At 41.6% G+C, this 15,844-nt stretch overlaps 1 protein-coding gene across 2 annotated transcripts in view; it reads right to left on the reverse strand.

The window, feature by feature from the left end:
* Positions 1-9,364, reverse strand: part of LOC148414408 (adenylate cyclase type 1-like) — a 39,236-nt gene extending 29,872 nt beyond the window's left edge. Inside the window, exons 1-3 of one of the 2 annotated variants that reach the window (XM_088428801.1) lie at positions 8,444-9,364; positions 2,667-2,816; positions 1,764-1,882 (exon numbers count right to left, since the gene is read on the reverse strand). In XM_088428801.1, coding sequence (XP_088284927.1) covers positions 1,764-1,882; positions 2,667-2,816; positions 8,444-9,034 — 860 coding nt within the window. In that variant the 5' untranslated portion in view covers positions 9,035-9,364. The remainder of the gene's footprint in view (positions 1-1,763; positions 1,883-2,666; positions 2,817-8,443) is intronic. The other variant, XM_088428802.1, reaches the window with a different exon arrangement.
* Positions 9,365-15,844: the final 6,480 nt, after the last annotated feature.

A 15,844-nucleotide genomic window follows, 5' to 3' on the forward strand; every position in this document is an offset into this window, starting at 1 on the left:
ATTTTTCAACTTTACATGACACCACACGGGCCGGATTATACACGTCTGTGGGCCAGAACCGGCCCACGGGCCTGATGTTTCACACCAGTGGTTTCAAGTGTACTTATGTCAACAGAATGATGAAGAAACATTAACTGGAATTTAGAAAAATCAAATGAAGAGCATGTTTTCGAATTCGATTCTTTAGGCACTTCTTTTGCCCAGAAAACTTTTGAACTATTGAGCGTTCCCAATTTGAAAGGAATATCTTGATTTCCTTTGTAGTTTCTCTAAACGCTCTCGGGGACCACGCGGGGCCCCCGGGCCGTAGGTTTCCCACCGTGGCTTTAAGAGCCGTTAAGTGGAACTTCAGTATGTTGATCAACAACAGCAAGTTGTTTCTCTGGGGTGTCACTTCTGCAGAAACATAATAATCATTAGGTGCCTCCCTTCCACCGAAACGTCATTTGCTCAATTGACTACCGCGGAAATCGGCTTAATCGTCTTTTAAGTTTCTCCTTCTCCAAAGCCCTTTTTTCCCCTCCAGGGTGCTGCTGAGTCTCTATGACCCCGAAGTTGCCCACTAGTGGTCTATTATCTTATTCCCAGCAAGTTCCTAATTGGATCTTTCATGTCAGCCGACGTTGGTTCTGTTCTGTTAAATGACCCAAAACGGCAAATCTTTAAATGCACTGAGACAGTTTTTATGCTGGCAGGCGGACAAGTCCCAATGCGCCACTTGAATGCGTCGACGTTGAATTTCCTTGGAGGGCCGAGACGGTTCTGGTGTCACTGTTATATGCATCATATCTGATGCTGTTTATCCACTGCGGTCTCATTTTGTTTTGTTTTTTCCTCATAGCCGAATATCCTTATTGTTGTCAATGTAAACCCTTGTGCAGTATTTTGATCATTTTTTTTTTGTCATTTTCTTCCACACACAAGAATGGCCCACCCCCGAGAGTCTGATAACAAAGTGGTCGTACCATCCGGGTGAAATTTCAGCTCCTTAGTGCCAATTCAATGCTTTCCCTTTGATTTGAATATCAATGTATTCAACAAAACACAAACATACTTAAACCCTGCACAGTATTTTGCTTAATCCTTTGATCTTTAAATCAGAGCATTGAAAGAAGTCATTAGGAAGCTGAATTTTCACCCAACATGCAAACACACTCACACACACACATTTTATATATATATATATATATATATATATATATATATATATATATATATATATATATATATATACACACACACAAACACACAATATTTGCATCTACACAGTACTATAAGGTGCACTGGATTATAAGACGCACCCTCCAATAATGACATATTAATATAATATATCATTAATAATTAATATAATAATTAATATAATATAATATATTAATAACAATAATAAGTCAAATAATAACTCTAAACTCTCAATAACTCAATGTCAATATGACCAATCTTGTTCAACTGTAAACACACAAAAGAAACACAAAAGAATCCCATCTCAATATTGATCCATATATAAGGCGCACCTGATTATAAGGCGCACCATCAGCTTTTTTACAAAATTAAGGCTTTTAGGTGCGCCTTATAGTGCGGAAAGTACGGTACATATCATATATACGTATATACATATGCATGATGTTGTGATATAACATGAAAAGTCCATTCCAATAGCAGGTAAGGACAGCATGAAAGATTTTAAATCCCAAAATTTGGCAAAAATGGTTTAAAACCCGATAACTGGGCGCCCAGTCTTGCTGATGAGAAAGTGGTAACTTTACCTGACATTGTCGTGGCGCTGGATGTAGATCTTGTGAAAGATCCTTTCTGGTGGCTTAAGGAAGTCTTCCTTCATCTCCATGGCGACGTTCCTGGGCAACAAACTCATGAGGAGGCGCTCCTGGATGCGTTTTTTTAGATGCAAGAAAAACAAAAACACCATAAATGTTGAAATCAAAGAAATGTAAGAAAATTACGGCCAAGTATGCTGCTGACTAATCTTGCTGCTGTTCACTTTTGCATAGATAATATCTGTTTATTTACAGTTTGCAAATCATTATTATTATTTATTAGTGCTTTATTAATCCTGACCTTATTGCCCTATCACTGCTTTTTTTCTGTTTTTATTGTCTACTTTATTATGTGCTCTATTGTGTGGAATGTAAGTCTGCCTGTTTCTTGTTCTTTTGTCTGTCCTTAATACCTTAACAAGATATCAAATCGTGACTTAGTATTGACTAATCTTCAGACTCAAAAATGCGACTGGGACATCCCTGCAATTAATTTGTCGATTATTCAATGAATCGGTACAGTAGAAACGTTTTTATTTTAATTTGCCTTTATTCAAAACAGGGTATTTTAAATTAACTGACTACAGAAATAGAATATAGAATAGAATAGAAAACGACTGGTGAGGCAAAAAAAATCTGAAAATTTTCACCACTTTATATTGAACTAGATGAAATCGATCTTTAAATGATTTATTGATTATTGGAAATCTCTCATTTATAACCCACCAATTGTTGCAGCTCTATACAGAACATAGAATTAATTACAACAGCACAGTACAGTTGCCACAAACACGGTCCCGTCGATACAAACGTGTTGGGCGTTTTCTCTTGCGTTGCGCTCTTTTGTATTATTGTTCATCCGACAGCACCGAAGAGCGCTTTTGTGACACGCACCTGTTTCTCATTCTCGTCCTCCATGCGAAGTCGCTCTTCGATGCAGTTGCGCGCCTGAAGGAAAGCCTTCCTCTGCGCACGCTCCGTCAGGATGCGCACAAACAGGCCCGATAGGTTGACGCTGGTGAACAGCACCGTGTTGGCCACCAACTACCAAATAGCAAACATAGCAAAGGCGAAATCTTATTTTTCTTCGTTTCGAAAGAAAGTGAAGAAATGACACAAAAGTTTTCTTGGAGTCTATCAAGGAAAATGCAACATTAAAGCATGAGCGAATGTGTGAGCTGCTTCATCCATCACAGCGGATGACCGCATGCCAGCATGGCTGCTTTCAACCTTGATACAACCCCGAGCCCCAATTCACCAAGGTTGGCTGTCTTTCAACATCAACAAAACAAAGTCTGCAAATTCACTTTCGCAGTGGGCACTCAAAGTATTATTCATAGATTAAGAGGAATTTCCTTTCAAATAGAGACGCAGCTATCGAGTTTTTTGCTATTCGGAGATCCTAAAGACCATTTAAATCCAATATCGACAAGTGGGAGAAAAATAAAAATATATATTTTGCTTGGTGAAATATAACGAGAGACCCTGAACAAGACTGATCAACATTTTACTTAGAACTTAAAGAGAGCGCGTAGCAAATTTGGGACTGAGACAAATTTGCTGGTTGAGACAGCACTTTTGAGTCCTCACGGTTTGCTAAAAGGTGATCAGTAGGAATGGCAACTGGGTCAGGCTGTCAGAATTTAAGTGCGTCGTCATTTACGCCTATTATGCCAGCCTATATGGAGCACTCAAGCCCTTCTAGCTAGCGGCTAAGCTAGACAGAGCTACAACAATTTAAACAAGGAAACCTTGACAGGCGGCGTATGCCAATGTGCATGTTAGCGTGAAAGTGTGCAGGGTCATTTATGTATATCACACCATGGAGCACTCAAGCGCTGCTAGCTAACAGCTAATTCATACTAGAAGCAGCAAAAAAAAAGCCCAAGCCATCAGTAAACAAAGCAAAGTTTGCAGAGTTATTTACGTATGTCATGCCAGCCTATATGGAGCATTTGAGCACTGCTAGCTAGTGGCTAATTTATGCTTGTCAATGTCAACATAATAATGTTGATTGTTAGCGCCCTCAAAATAGTCCAATTATGGGTCTTAAGAGAACCAAGTTAGTATTTGGGTGTGTGACCCAACTCTCTGGGTTGCTTTGTATAAAAAATGCCCAAAATGGGTCATTTTCTACAAGACAACCTAAATATTTGGATGATTCTACATGAAACAACCCCAAAAGTTCCTTCACACTGACCCAAATACTGCGTCAGTTCTTTTTTTAACCCATAACTGGCTTAATTTTGATCCAACTCTTTCGAATTGACCATTGAACTTCAACGTAACGTTTTTTGTTATGGGATTCGGTAGCTAGAGTTGCAGTAGAACGAAAACTGTCTCAAGTATTTTTTTTTGAACCGAGGTACTCAAGTTACCCAAGGACTTGTTTTACCCCTCGTCTCAAGATATCTTCGTCATTCATCATAGACGTTTCTTTTAACAAGAAACACGTTCACAATTCCTTGACCCTAATGTCACATTAGTGCAAGTCTGCGATGATTTGTCTCACAATAAATCAACCTCCAGCATCACAGACATGTGCAGTGAATAAGAATGGACATATTTCTCCACAGTTTGCGAACGCTCTTTGGTGGCGAACCTTCAAACCGGGGTAACAGGAGTTTCTGCATCGATAGCACCGCCATCCGCAAGGACACCACCGGTGACATTTTTATGAACTCATTCTGCAGAAGAATCATGAGCGAGAAAATAACGCCTATGTTTTATTTGTAAATTGCCCGACGTCGTTATGAAGCAAACCCAGCATAATTACTGGCCGTTTGCTTTTGGAATTGTGTCGTTGCAGTACATTGGAGATGATTAGCATGGATTGTCTTCGCCATTTAGTGTATAAAGAAGGCTAGCGTCACACAATGGAAAGTTACTTGACAGAAGATTCACACAATTTACTCAATTTTTACATTCATTTCCTGCAGTGTTTGTTCTTATGAGGGTTGTTGTCATCCCAATTCAACATTTTATTGAATGCTCATAATAATGACGCATAAATTCACAATCGTAGTCATCCATCCATCGATTTTCTATAGCCACTTATCCTCACTGGGATCACTAGCTTGCTGGTGCCTATCCCAGCAGTCAATGGGAAGTAGGCGGGGTGTCAGGTTCGGTCAACCGAGAACGTTTAACAAACAACACACAAGGAAGGAAGACGAGAGACTTTCGATTCTTTTTTGCTCGCGGGTTCAACGGACAGCGATGAGGTCGCACTTCCATATCTCACACCGAATTTTGTCAAACTTTTTTTTATGAGAGTAGCTCTAGTCAGAAAATGTCGCTGCCCTAAAGAGTTTTGAGGGAACACACACGGCGGCAACGTGACAATCATTACGCAATAGTGGTGCGTGTGTTTGTGTGTGTCCCTGCAACACCATCAGATATCAGTTCATACAGAGGCTACTATCTTCTTCTCCAAGAACATAATGGCCTTTCACAGACCGTTCTGTCCTGTAGTCAGGTCATGGTGTCGGCTTGCTCCTCTCACTGATAACTTTCTCTTACATGATTTAAACAAAGTTATACAGCTGAATAAATGCTTTGCAATACAATGTGAGTAACAATGGGATAAATTATGGACACCCTGATCTGGTTGCAAGCCATAAAGCCAAACACACCTAAGGACAATGTACAGTGTCCAATACAACAAGCCTGCATGTTTTTGGAATGCGGAAGGAAGCGGAGAGAACCCACGTAGGCTCGGGGAGAACATGCAAACTCCACACAAGCCAGAGGGTGCTAGAATTGAACTTCGGATTCTGAACTGTGAGGTGGACCTACTGACTACTCTTTGACCATGCCACAGTCAATAGTATTCATACTTTCTGGAAATCGTAAAAGCCAAGCTTCGATTGCAGCTTCAAAGTCTACGTTTTTACCATATGAATGACTTCCAGTTTAATAATCAGCGCGACGTTAATCGAGAGCGTGCCTTTTGAGGAACTCCTGCTGGAACCATTTTTCTGGCAGCGAGGGACACAGAGCAGAGCGAGTTCAGCACTAAGGACAGCTCCTTGTACCTCATTCAGCCATAAAGTCATCGAAAATACAATTTTTGCGCAGGCTCTTCCTTGCAAAGGACTAGTGAGACGACAAGCCGGGGCCGAATGTGACAAAAACAGTGAACTTCAGCAGACCCGGGCGGCTGGTGAGGCATATAAATAAGGGTGATGGCGAGGGGAAAAATTGTGTGACTGTTACCCTGGGGGATATGAATCAGCCCCAGTGGAGATGGCTGGAAATGAAGGAGTGGAGCGACATCCTGCCAACAGCAGCAGAAGTAGGGCAAGTCTGAACACCGCGCGCCACACGGCACAGTTTTTTTTTTTTTTTAAACCGTTAAACTCCAGGCATGTTTAAAGCTATTATAGAACTCATTTTTGGCACCAAAACACTCACCTCTGGCGGATAGAAGGCAAAGGTACGTCACTCTTAACACTTAAGTGGAAGTAAAGATACTCGCGTGTAAATAATATATATATATATATATATATATATATATATATATATATATATATATATATATATATATATATATATATATATATATATATTGCCTGTGAAGTGATGACACTTCAAGACATAGTCATTAACTTGTCTGTACCGCCACCTACTGTCTTGGGGTAAAACACAAGTCAACAAAGAATTTTTTGTTTGCTGACATAGTTTGACAGCCGCTCAATAGAATGTTGCAAAAATCGCAGGGGAATCAATGTCATAAATCCCATTAAAATGCATCTTGAAAAATGTAATTAGAATGGGTTTATATGGTCCAAAATTTGGACGACGATTATTTTTGTAGACAAAATCTCGCATGTCCAGCTGCAATCGCACAAAAATGTCAGGATGGTGGCATTTTGAAATTGTACATGTTTTAATTTAAAAAAAAAAAGGAAATTCCTTTTTTTCTGGGTTGTTTTACAAATGAAAAAAAAAAATACTATTAGACCCCACCTACAAAAATAAAAAAAAATCTGACTCACTCAATTTTAAGTGTGTAGATACCTGAAAATTCCAGGCAAGTACTGTAACAAAGTATTTATACTTGGTTACTTCCCACCCCTGCTTATATGCGCACAAAGCATCCACATCAGTCAGTCAATCAGACCAAGCGGAACGTGGGTGCCCGGGCACCCGGATGCCATGCATGCGCGCTTCTCGGGGGGGAAAAGCAAATTGCGATTCGATCAGTTCATCATGCGCTCGGCCGATGACAGCGTATTTGCCGAGGAGATTGTTTCCCCTCCTCCCCGGCGGCGCGGGCGACTAGACGCTCGGCGGCCGTGTGAAGGACAGTGTTGGCCGCAGATAGATAGAGAGGGGAAGGTAATCCATTAAGCTTGGAGATGAGCCCCACGGCAAGACCCCCGAACGCACGCCGCACACCTGCACCAACTTCCGGTCGGCCTGAAATTGCAATAGCCACTTTGTCTCGTATTTTTATGTATTGCTATGACACTTCAATGTTGTCTCTGCCGTATATCCTATTTTAGTCTTGAGTGGTTATAGTTAGATCTATATTTGGAGTAAAAAGACACACGCCATGGGTGTCAAATTCAAGGCCCAGGGTCAGATCTGCCCCCCCCAAAAAATGTTTTTTAATTTTTATGAGGAATTTGTAAGACCGTCAATTAGTGAGGAAAAGACAAAAGAAAAGCTTTCCAAACAAAGAAAATGCACCAAAAAAAAAAGTTTGACAACCGCTGCTATACATCATATGAGTTAGCAAGTTATGAGCTTCAGTGAGCAGTACTAATCTATAGAGTTGTGGCAAAAAGAGATTCATCAAAGTGTAAGTATCTGTCCATAACCTACCCACTTACAGTTCATACTTGTGCTCTGCGACTTATGTGCTGTTTATACCTTGTTTTGGACTTAACTTGGTAGTTATTCTTTTTTTTTTTTAGCACATTTGTGTGGAAAGCAAAGTAAGGATTTAATTGTTTCTACACTGTGCTCATGACAATAAACACTTAAAATCTTCTATAACCGCTACTCTTCACGAGAGTTGCAGGCTTGCTCATGCCTGCCCTCGCCATCATCGGACAGTAGGTGGAAGAAACCCTGAACTGGTTTCCAGCCAATCACAGAGCACGCAGAGACGAACAACCATTCAGCCGCCCAATCACACCTAAGGACAATTTAGAGTGTCCAGCACGATTGCCGTGCATGTTTTTGGAACGTGGGAGGAATCAGGAGTGCCCGAAGAGGAGCCACGTGGGCACGGGGAGAACATGCAAACTTTACACAGGAAGATCGGAGCGAGCTGGAATTGAACTCGGGACTCTGAACTGTGAGGCGGACGTGGCAAACACTCTTCCACAGCGTGCGACCAATTTGACAATATGGAAATTGAAAGAAGTGCGATTGGCAGCAGCAGTCAAGTCGATATTTATTCATCATCGCATTTCATGCTGCAGCAATGTGCATTTCTTCGTTTTCCATTTTAATGGTCATATCCCATATCCCAGCACTAGTAATCAATCAAACAATTCTTTCCTTTTTTTGCGGATTAAACGACAGACGCACACTTTTGGCACGTTCGTTTTTTGAGAGTAAAGCCGACCCCTCAACTTCAGATCCCAGAACCGCACGAGAACGTTGAGGAGCGCACGCACGCACGCGCGGGCGGGCGTTCGTGCACGCGTACTCACCGTCCTCCACAATTTCTGCGTCCGGACAGAGGTGGCGGTCACGATGAGGTGCGACACGGACACCATGAGCCCGAAGAGCACGGCCAGCAGGGTCCGGACTGGCAGCAGCGCGTAGGCGACGAAGGTGACCAGGATGAGCTGCCACACGCCCTGGTCGGGCGACGCGTGCGGCTCCAGCGAGAAAGGACAGCAGAGGAAGGCGAAGGTGAAGCCGAAGAGCAGGCTCAGGTTGACGATCTGCTGCAGCTGGGTCACCTGCAGGTACTTGACGTTGGTGACGATGAAGAGCGACGTGAAGACGACGCAGTGCACCGGGTGCGAGCCCTTGGGGATGGTGAGGTGGCCGGGGCCGCCCAGGAGCTCGGCGCCGGCCAGCGCCGACGACATGACGATGAGCACGGCCAGCGCCTTCAGCGTGGACGTCTGCTCCAGCTTCAGCTTGTAGTTTTGGAACAGGGACTCCAGCTCCTTGCAGTCGAACTCGTCCTCGCAGGCGATGCTGCTCACGGGGAAGCCCGGCGGACACGGACTTCTCTTCCGCCGGCTTCGGACTTTCTCAAACGGCGCTTCCTCCATGTCGGGGCCATTCATAAACTGAAGATGTAGTCAGCTTTTTTTTTTGAAGAAGAAGAAAAGGAGGGGGCCGAGCGCACTTTATCCACAACAAGGCACTGGGAGCTTCATCTCTTTACGATACGACTAACGTACAAAAATGATACGATGACGGAGCGACGTCCACTCGCAACTTAGCGGCTCAAGCTCAGCCGGGATCACGCGTGCGCAGTGCGAGGCCGACGTTAAGTCTCAAGACGATAATAATGGGACTGTCCGCACAGCGTCCTCTTTCTCTCCCTCCCTCGTCTGCCACCTACACGCCTTTTCCGTCATTCAAACGCTCGCCTTTGCTGACCGCGATCGCTTCCTGCTCGCATCCATCGGGCGTGAATCATGTGTGGAAAAAGAAAAACAAAGTCATGAAACCGAAGAGCTGTCGAGCATCCACAAATGATGATTGCATTTTCTTACAAGTCACAATATTTACATTTCAAATGAAATATGGAATATGATCACAGGCTGACTAAAAGTAACCAAAATACTATGACACTTTACACACTTTACACTTTACATTTCATTCCTGCTTGCTGTGGCTCTGCTGTGCGGAGTTTACATGTTCTCCCCGTGCCTGCGTGCATCCAGAGCGTGTTGTTTTTCTTTTTTGCTGTTGTGACTTTCAGCTTGTCACATCAGTCGGTTTCTTGCATCATACGTGGCATAATTAGGGGAAAGAAGCTCAGTGCCATTTATAAAGTTTCACAACATCGATGCTGATTTCAGTTAGCCTCTGAATGGCGCTTAGCATTATAAACTGGCCTTAAACTGAATTTACGTTGATAAAAAGATATTTATTTGACAATGAAGTACTTAAATATCACATTCATGTTTTTTTGTGGCATTATGTTACAAATTATGGACATTGATTTGATTATTTATAATATAAAAGAATCAATGTGGGAAAAAAAACACTAGGGAACTGAAAACAGCTCAAATTTCAAAATGCCACCATTCTGACATTTTTGTGTGATTGCAGGTGGACGTGCGAGATTTTGTGTACAAAAATAATCGCTGGACCATATAAACTCATTCTAATTACAAATTTTGAGATGCATTTGAATGGGATTTATGACATTGATTTCCCTGCGATTTTTGCAACATTCCATTCAGCGGCTCTCAAAGTAGTCAGGAAACAGAAAATGAATTGTTGACTTGTTTCACCTCAAGCCAGTAGGTGGCGGTAGAGACCAGTTAAAGTGTCATCATCACTACACAGCTGATTTTTAAAGTGGGTGTGTCTGGAACAAAAAGTAGTTCTCTGACCTCAAATGAGTTCATCATTTAAAAAACGCTCACGACATGTTTCCGATTGTCACGTGGAAGGCTACCACTCCGGTAACTAACCTTTCGTACCTCTCTTAGAAATAACCAGGTCTCTTCAAAAGCACAAACGAGAGATGTATGTAAATAGATCATTTCTGCTGGCACCGACATCAGCTCGTTTCATTCATTAGCACAGGAAGATTAGTCACCATTCGGTCACAGGCTGAGGGAGGAACAAAGTTGACAGATGGATGTTCCATGCACAAGTCCGGCCATGCTACAAGGACACTTGTGCCTTCTGTTGCCCCTCTTCTTCATTCTCTTGCCTGCTTCGCCACTTGCGCTGGTCCAACCCTGCTGTCCGATGGGAACACAAAGAAGAGGGAGAAAAAAACAAAAAAAGAATCTAAAAATAGTGTGCCATGCCAAACGCAAAACAATTTTCATGCCGCTGAGATGTTTGTGGTTTTCTCTGACTGGTTAATACGCCTTTATATTTGAGCTTAGATTCATAAGTGAAGCTCCTCCGGATATTTTTATTCTTTTATAAATAATCCGTGCCAACTAAAACAAACTGCAGGTACTGATGATGTGATACGGTTGCATGCCCCCCCCCCCAAAAAAAAAAAAAAAATCCGCGTCTCAAATACAACTCCGTGGCATTATTCCATTTTAAAGATAGATGTCTGCTAAGTTATGAATGTGACCGTCGAGTGACTTTTAAGGTAAAGTATTTATAAGCGCTAAAACACACGTGGCGGAGACAAAAGCAAGTGACTTTGGATCTACTTAGCGTAAAATCTCCAGTGCATAAAAATACTAAACGGGAGGGGAAAAGAAAAACGATTATTGTGATGATACTGTAGAGCTAATATTACATAGTGGATGACTTAACATTTTCCCAGTGGGACTTATTATAGTTGGAAGCAACCTGTTCAGGGGGAAATTGACACAATTTTGATTGATATTTTGTAAAATTCTGATTTTGGGTCAATCTGACCTAACTGTGGGTTGTTTTGCACAAACCGAGTGCCAAAAATAAGGTAATTTAATTGGGGTATCTTGTACAAAACAGCCCATAAAGTTAGTGTCAAATTGATCCAAGTTGCATACTCAAATGGAGTTATTTTTGATGTAACAGCTTTTAAGGAAAAGCCAAAAGATAAGCAGAGCTGCACAATTTTTTGGTGGATGTGCAAATTAGCTAACATGATTAGCTTGATCAATGAAGACGTTGATATGGTAGCAGCAGCAGTATTTGCGGTTGGTGATGTTGGTGAAAACGCCCCACATCATCACATCAGGAAATGTATGAAAGAATGCTATTTATGTCTTCACGGTTGCTTACTTTTTCCTCACTCTTAAGCTCTGCTTTTCACAAGTTGAAGTTGCTTAATAAGATCTCCACTCCTGGTCTTTAAGCCTGTGGCGGAAATGTAATCAAGACACCTGGGAAGTGTTTTAAGGTGTGACCAAAGGAAAAAAAAAATGCATAATGTGTCTTCATTTAGGTTGTTTTACTTTCTTAGTTTGCTAGTCAGTACTATTCATGGCAGGGCTCAATACGAACTAAAAATCCACGAGTGACAGATAACCTACCTAAAAAGGTTTGCAATGTAGAGATACAATAGTATTTTGCGCAATTTTGTCATAGAATGGCACAAAATCAAAATATTTTACCAGACAGCACTTTGACTTGAGCAGAAGTACAGCGAATAGGTGAGTTTTCTGAAAAATCACACAAGTTGCACACTAGAAATATAGAGATACAATAGTATTTTGCACAATTATATCACAGAACGGCACAAAATATTTCACCATACAGCACTTTGACTTGAGCAGAAGTACAGCGGATAGGTGAGTTTTTTGGAAAATCAGACAGGTTGCACACTAAAAATATAGATATAATAGTATTTTGCACAATTACGTCATAGAATGGCGCAAAATCAAAATATTTCACCCGACAGCACTTTGACTTGAGCAGAAGTACAGCGGATAGGTGAGTTTCCTGAAAAATCAGACAAGTAGCACACTAAAAATGTGCTGTTGCATCTGTTTGTTAACCTTCTTCTGATCTGTTTTGTTTGGAGGGACAACACGGTGAAAACACGCAAACGCGCTGCCATTTACAAGGCTTTTAGCGCTATGCTAATTGTGGCGTTTTGACAGGGACACCGTTGACATCCGCCGCAAAGGTGATATGCAAATGCAACAAAACCGAGTTATTTTTAGCCGCTTGACCGCCACCTGATTAATCTCGCATTGATTTTGTGACATCCTCGCCTCATCAGTGTTTCGATATTCCCTTGCGCGAGAGTTGTCAAAAAAAACAAAAAAAAAACTCAACAATGAGCAAAGCTGGGTTCTTTTTCCTGTTTCGCAAGACAACCTCAATTGTCTTTGATGCAAATGTCACAATGCGTTGAACACATGTGACATTCACGTGGCGGCTCACGTGATTGACAGGCGGCTCCTGATGCGTCAGTGTGAAGGTGAGCAGGTGGGGGAATTGGAGGGAGGCGGGATGGTGTGCGACACCAAAAAGTGTGATTGCGTGCACTTTGGCTGCCTTCGGGTGTAAGTGCACGCTCGCGCTCCTCCTCGGATCCCCCCCGAGAGAACAAAAGACGGGGGGCCCGTGGGAGTTCCGAGCCTTGGAGTGCCATGCCAAGGGCACCGGGCAAGGGGACGCTAGGCCTTCTCTCTCTCTCTCTCGCCCGCTCGCTCACATCTCCACTCCCTCTCATCACGTTGAACTCATCCCGTCACTCTGAAAAGCAACAAGCAGCAGCCCGGCTTATGAAATGACGATGCATGGCGCATGTTTACGTTGCGCTTGAATAACAGCCCGATGACTCATCAGCCCATCGGTGGCAATTAAAATCTCGTCCGGCGCGTGTCGGTTTATATTATAGGGCGGTGGGTCTCAAATGGGGGTACTTGAAGGAACTTCAGGAGCTACGTGAGATTTGAAATGAAACCAACATGCAAAAATCCAACTTGTCACATAGCCTCTCTCGTTACCTGGAAATGATTTATTTTTGTGAACAGATCTCTACTTCGAAATATTGATAATTATTTCTTTTTGAGAATGGGTCTGACACTTTATATTGATTATTTTTTGGGGCAAATATTTATTAAAAATAATATTAAAAAATAAACTCAAATCATCACAAAAATAATATAAAAAATAAGTTAATTTATTTTTGTCAACAGATCACTACTGTTATCCCAAAATGGGACACTTTTTGTTTTATGTTTTTCTCTGAACAAATATTTACGATCATTTCTTTTTGAGAGCAAGTCAAACTATATGTTGATTATTTTTTGTGGAGAAATATTTATTAATATCGAAGTTAATGATTTATTTTTGGGAACAGATCTCCACTTTGACACCAAAACAGGATGCTTTAAGTTGAATATTTGTCTATGGACAAATGTTGATTTATATATATATTTTTTAACAGGTCTGACGTGTTATATTGTTCCTGTAGAAAAAATATGTACTAATAATTATTTCTTTTTATTCTACGATCAAAAGAGGGCACTTAGGTTGATTATTTTTTAGTGGACCAAGACAAATGAAGTTTGAACGAGTCTAAAGTTTAATAAATAAGAGACTGATGGCATGTTTTAAGTCCTTTTTGTTTTGTTTTGTTTTTTTTTACCCAAAATGCTTTGCACCGGTTAAGGGGTACTTGGCTGAAAAGATACGGGGACTCGACGGCTCCTATCACGCATGTTTGATAGGTTTCCCTCCTCCGACACGCCCGATTATAACCCATGTGATCCAGGAGACGGGGCGCGCGTGTGTCTCCACGGCCAGGCGTCCCGCGCCCTGAAAATTGCAGAGACTTTGGATCAACACCAGCAAATGAAACAGCCGCCAGAAAAGACCCCTGAGAGGAAACGTCGGCACACTGCGAATGAGCTCGAGTCATTCTTAATTAAAATGTGCTAGGAAGGAAGCCGTCACATAACGTAGTGCGCAGCTACTGCTGATAAGGTGCAGATAGTCTGTGCAGGTTTGGACACACCTACAGTAACTGCTCGTAATATGGTGGAAAAAAAATGGACAACGGAGAGGAACTAGTGTCTGGAAATGGGGAAATTGTGGAACATTTTCCTGAAAAATATATTTTACAGTGTGTAAAGATCTAAAGTCCTCCTTGGAAATTCAGATCATCATCACCGTTCAAATATGAACTCATTCAATCACAAAAACATTTGATCACCAGGATAAAACTTGGACAATATTTATTTATAAGTATTTTTATTTGAGAACAAGTCTGGCTCTTTATTTATTTTTGTGGACAAATATTTATGAATGATTAATGGTCTATTAATGATCTCTGCTGTAACCCCAAAAGAGGACGCTTTATAGTTAATGTTTTTCTGTGGACAACAATTGATTTATAATTATTTCTTTTTGAGAAACAGATCTGATACTTTTTGTTGGTTATTTTTTGAGGACATAAATTTATTAAGAATGAAGTTTTTTCTTTCAACTGCAGCCCAGGGGCCACATAGGGCCAGTAAGATCATTTGACCCCTGCTTGGTATGAACTTATAAAAATGAATAAATAAATAACCCCCTCAAAAAATAACTTAATCCAAAAATGCTCATTTTACAGAAAGAAATGCATGACTGAATGAATATATGGCTCACCATTTCGTACGGGTCTCTCCGGTATGTCCTGTTGGTCACTTAAGCAAGACAGGGCTAATTTCAGCAAGGCAAGAACTGGAGAGCATAAAGTGAGCGTGATCCTGGGGGGGGGGGGGGGGGGGGGGGGGATTTGAACAAAAGCGCATGCCATGTTTTAAGACACCTGGGAATTGTTTCTCTGTGAAAAGAAATAAGCAGTCACCTTTGAGAGTGAAACTGAAGAACTTGAAAACAAAACCACATCCAGAATTACAAGGAAAAAAAAAAAAGCCTGAGAAGAAATAGATGCGCCAGCTTACGCAGCTTATGCTCCTGGCATCAGTTCACGCGGTCTCAACCTGCATTACCTGCGAAAGCCGCGATTCAGATGTAATTCATCTTTTGATAGACTGCTTGACAGCTCACGGACAGCGAGGCAAGGTCATGCCGGGCGCTTGCAGCGGCGGTTTAAAAGGCTGGCCAAACAAGATGGAACGCTCGCATAAGTCCTGTTAGAAATGTTCTTTCAAGTAGATGACTTACATAAAACTCAATTCTGAGATGTATACTCACTCAACACCTGCACAGGAGACAGAACACATATCTGTCCTGAAAAAGACGCCTTGAAAAATCAGTCAGGAATGCAGCCATCTAAAATATTATGAGTTTAGTTGTTAAATTAGCAACCCTTCAGGACCTCAAATTTGATTGACGCTGACATTAAATTATTCATTTGGTGATACAATATTTCATGTGATGCTTGCAGGGGTGTAATATTGTTGTCCTTCTCGTGTACCGTGTTTTTCGCACTACAAGGCGCACCGGATTATAAGGCGCATCCTCAATTAATGACATATTTTAAAACATTTCCATAAGGT

Source organism: Hippichthys cyanospilos, chromosome 12 (assembly GCF_059441005.1).
Source record: "Hippichthys cyanospilos isolate Australia breed blue-spotted pipefish chromosome 12, RoL_Hcya_1.0, whole genome shotgun sequence".
NCBI lineage: Eukaryota > Metazoa > Chordata > Actinopteri > Syngnathiformes > Syngnathidae > Hippichthys > Hippichthys cyanospilos.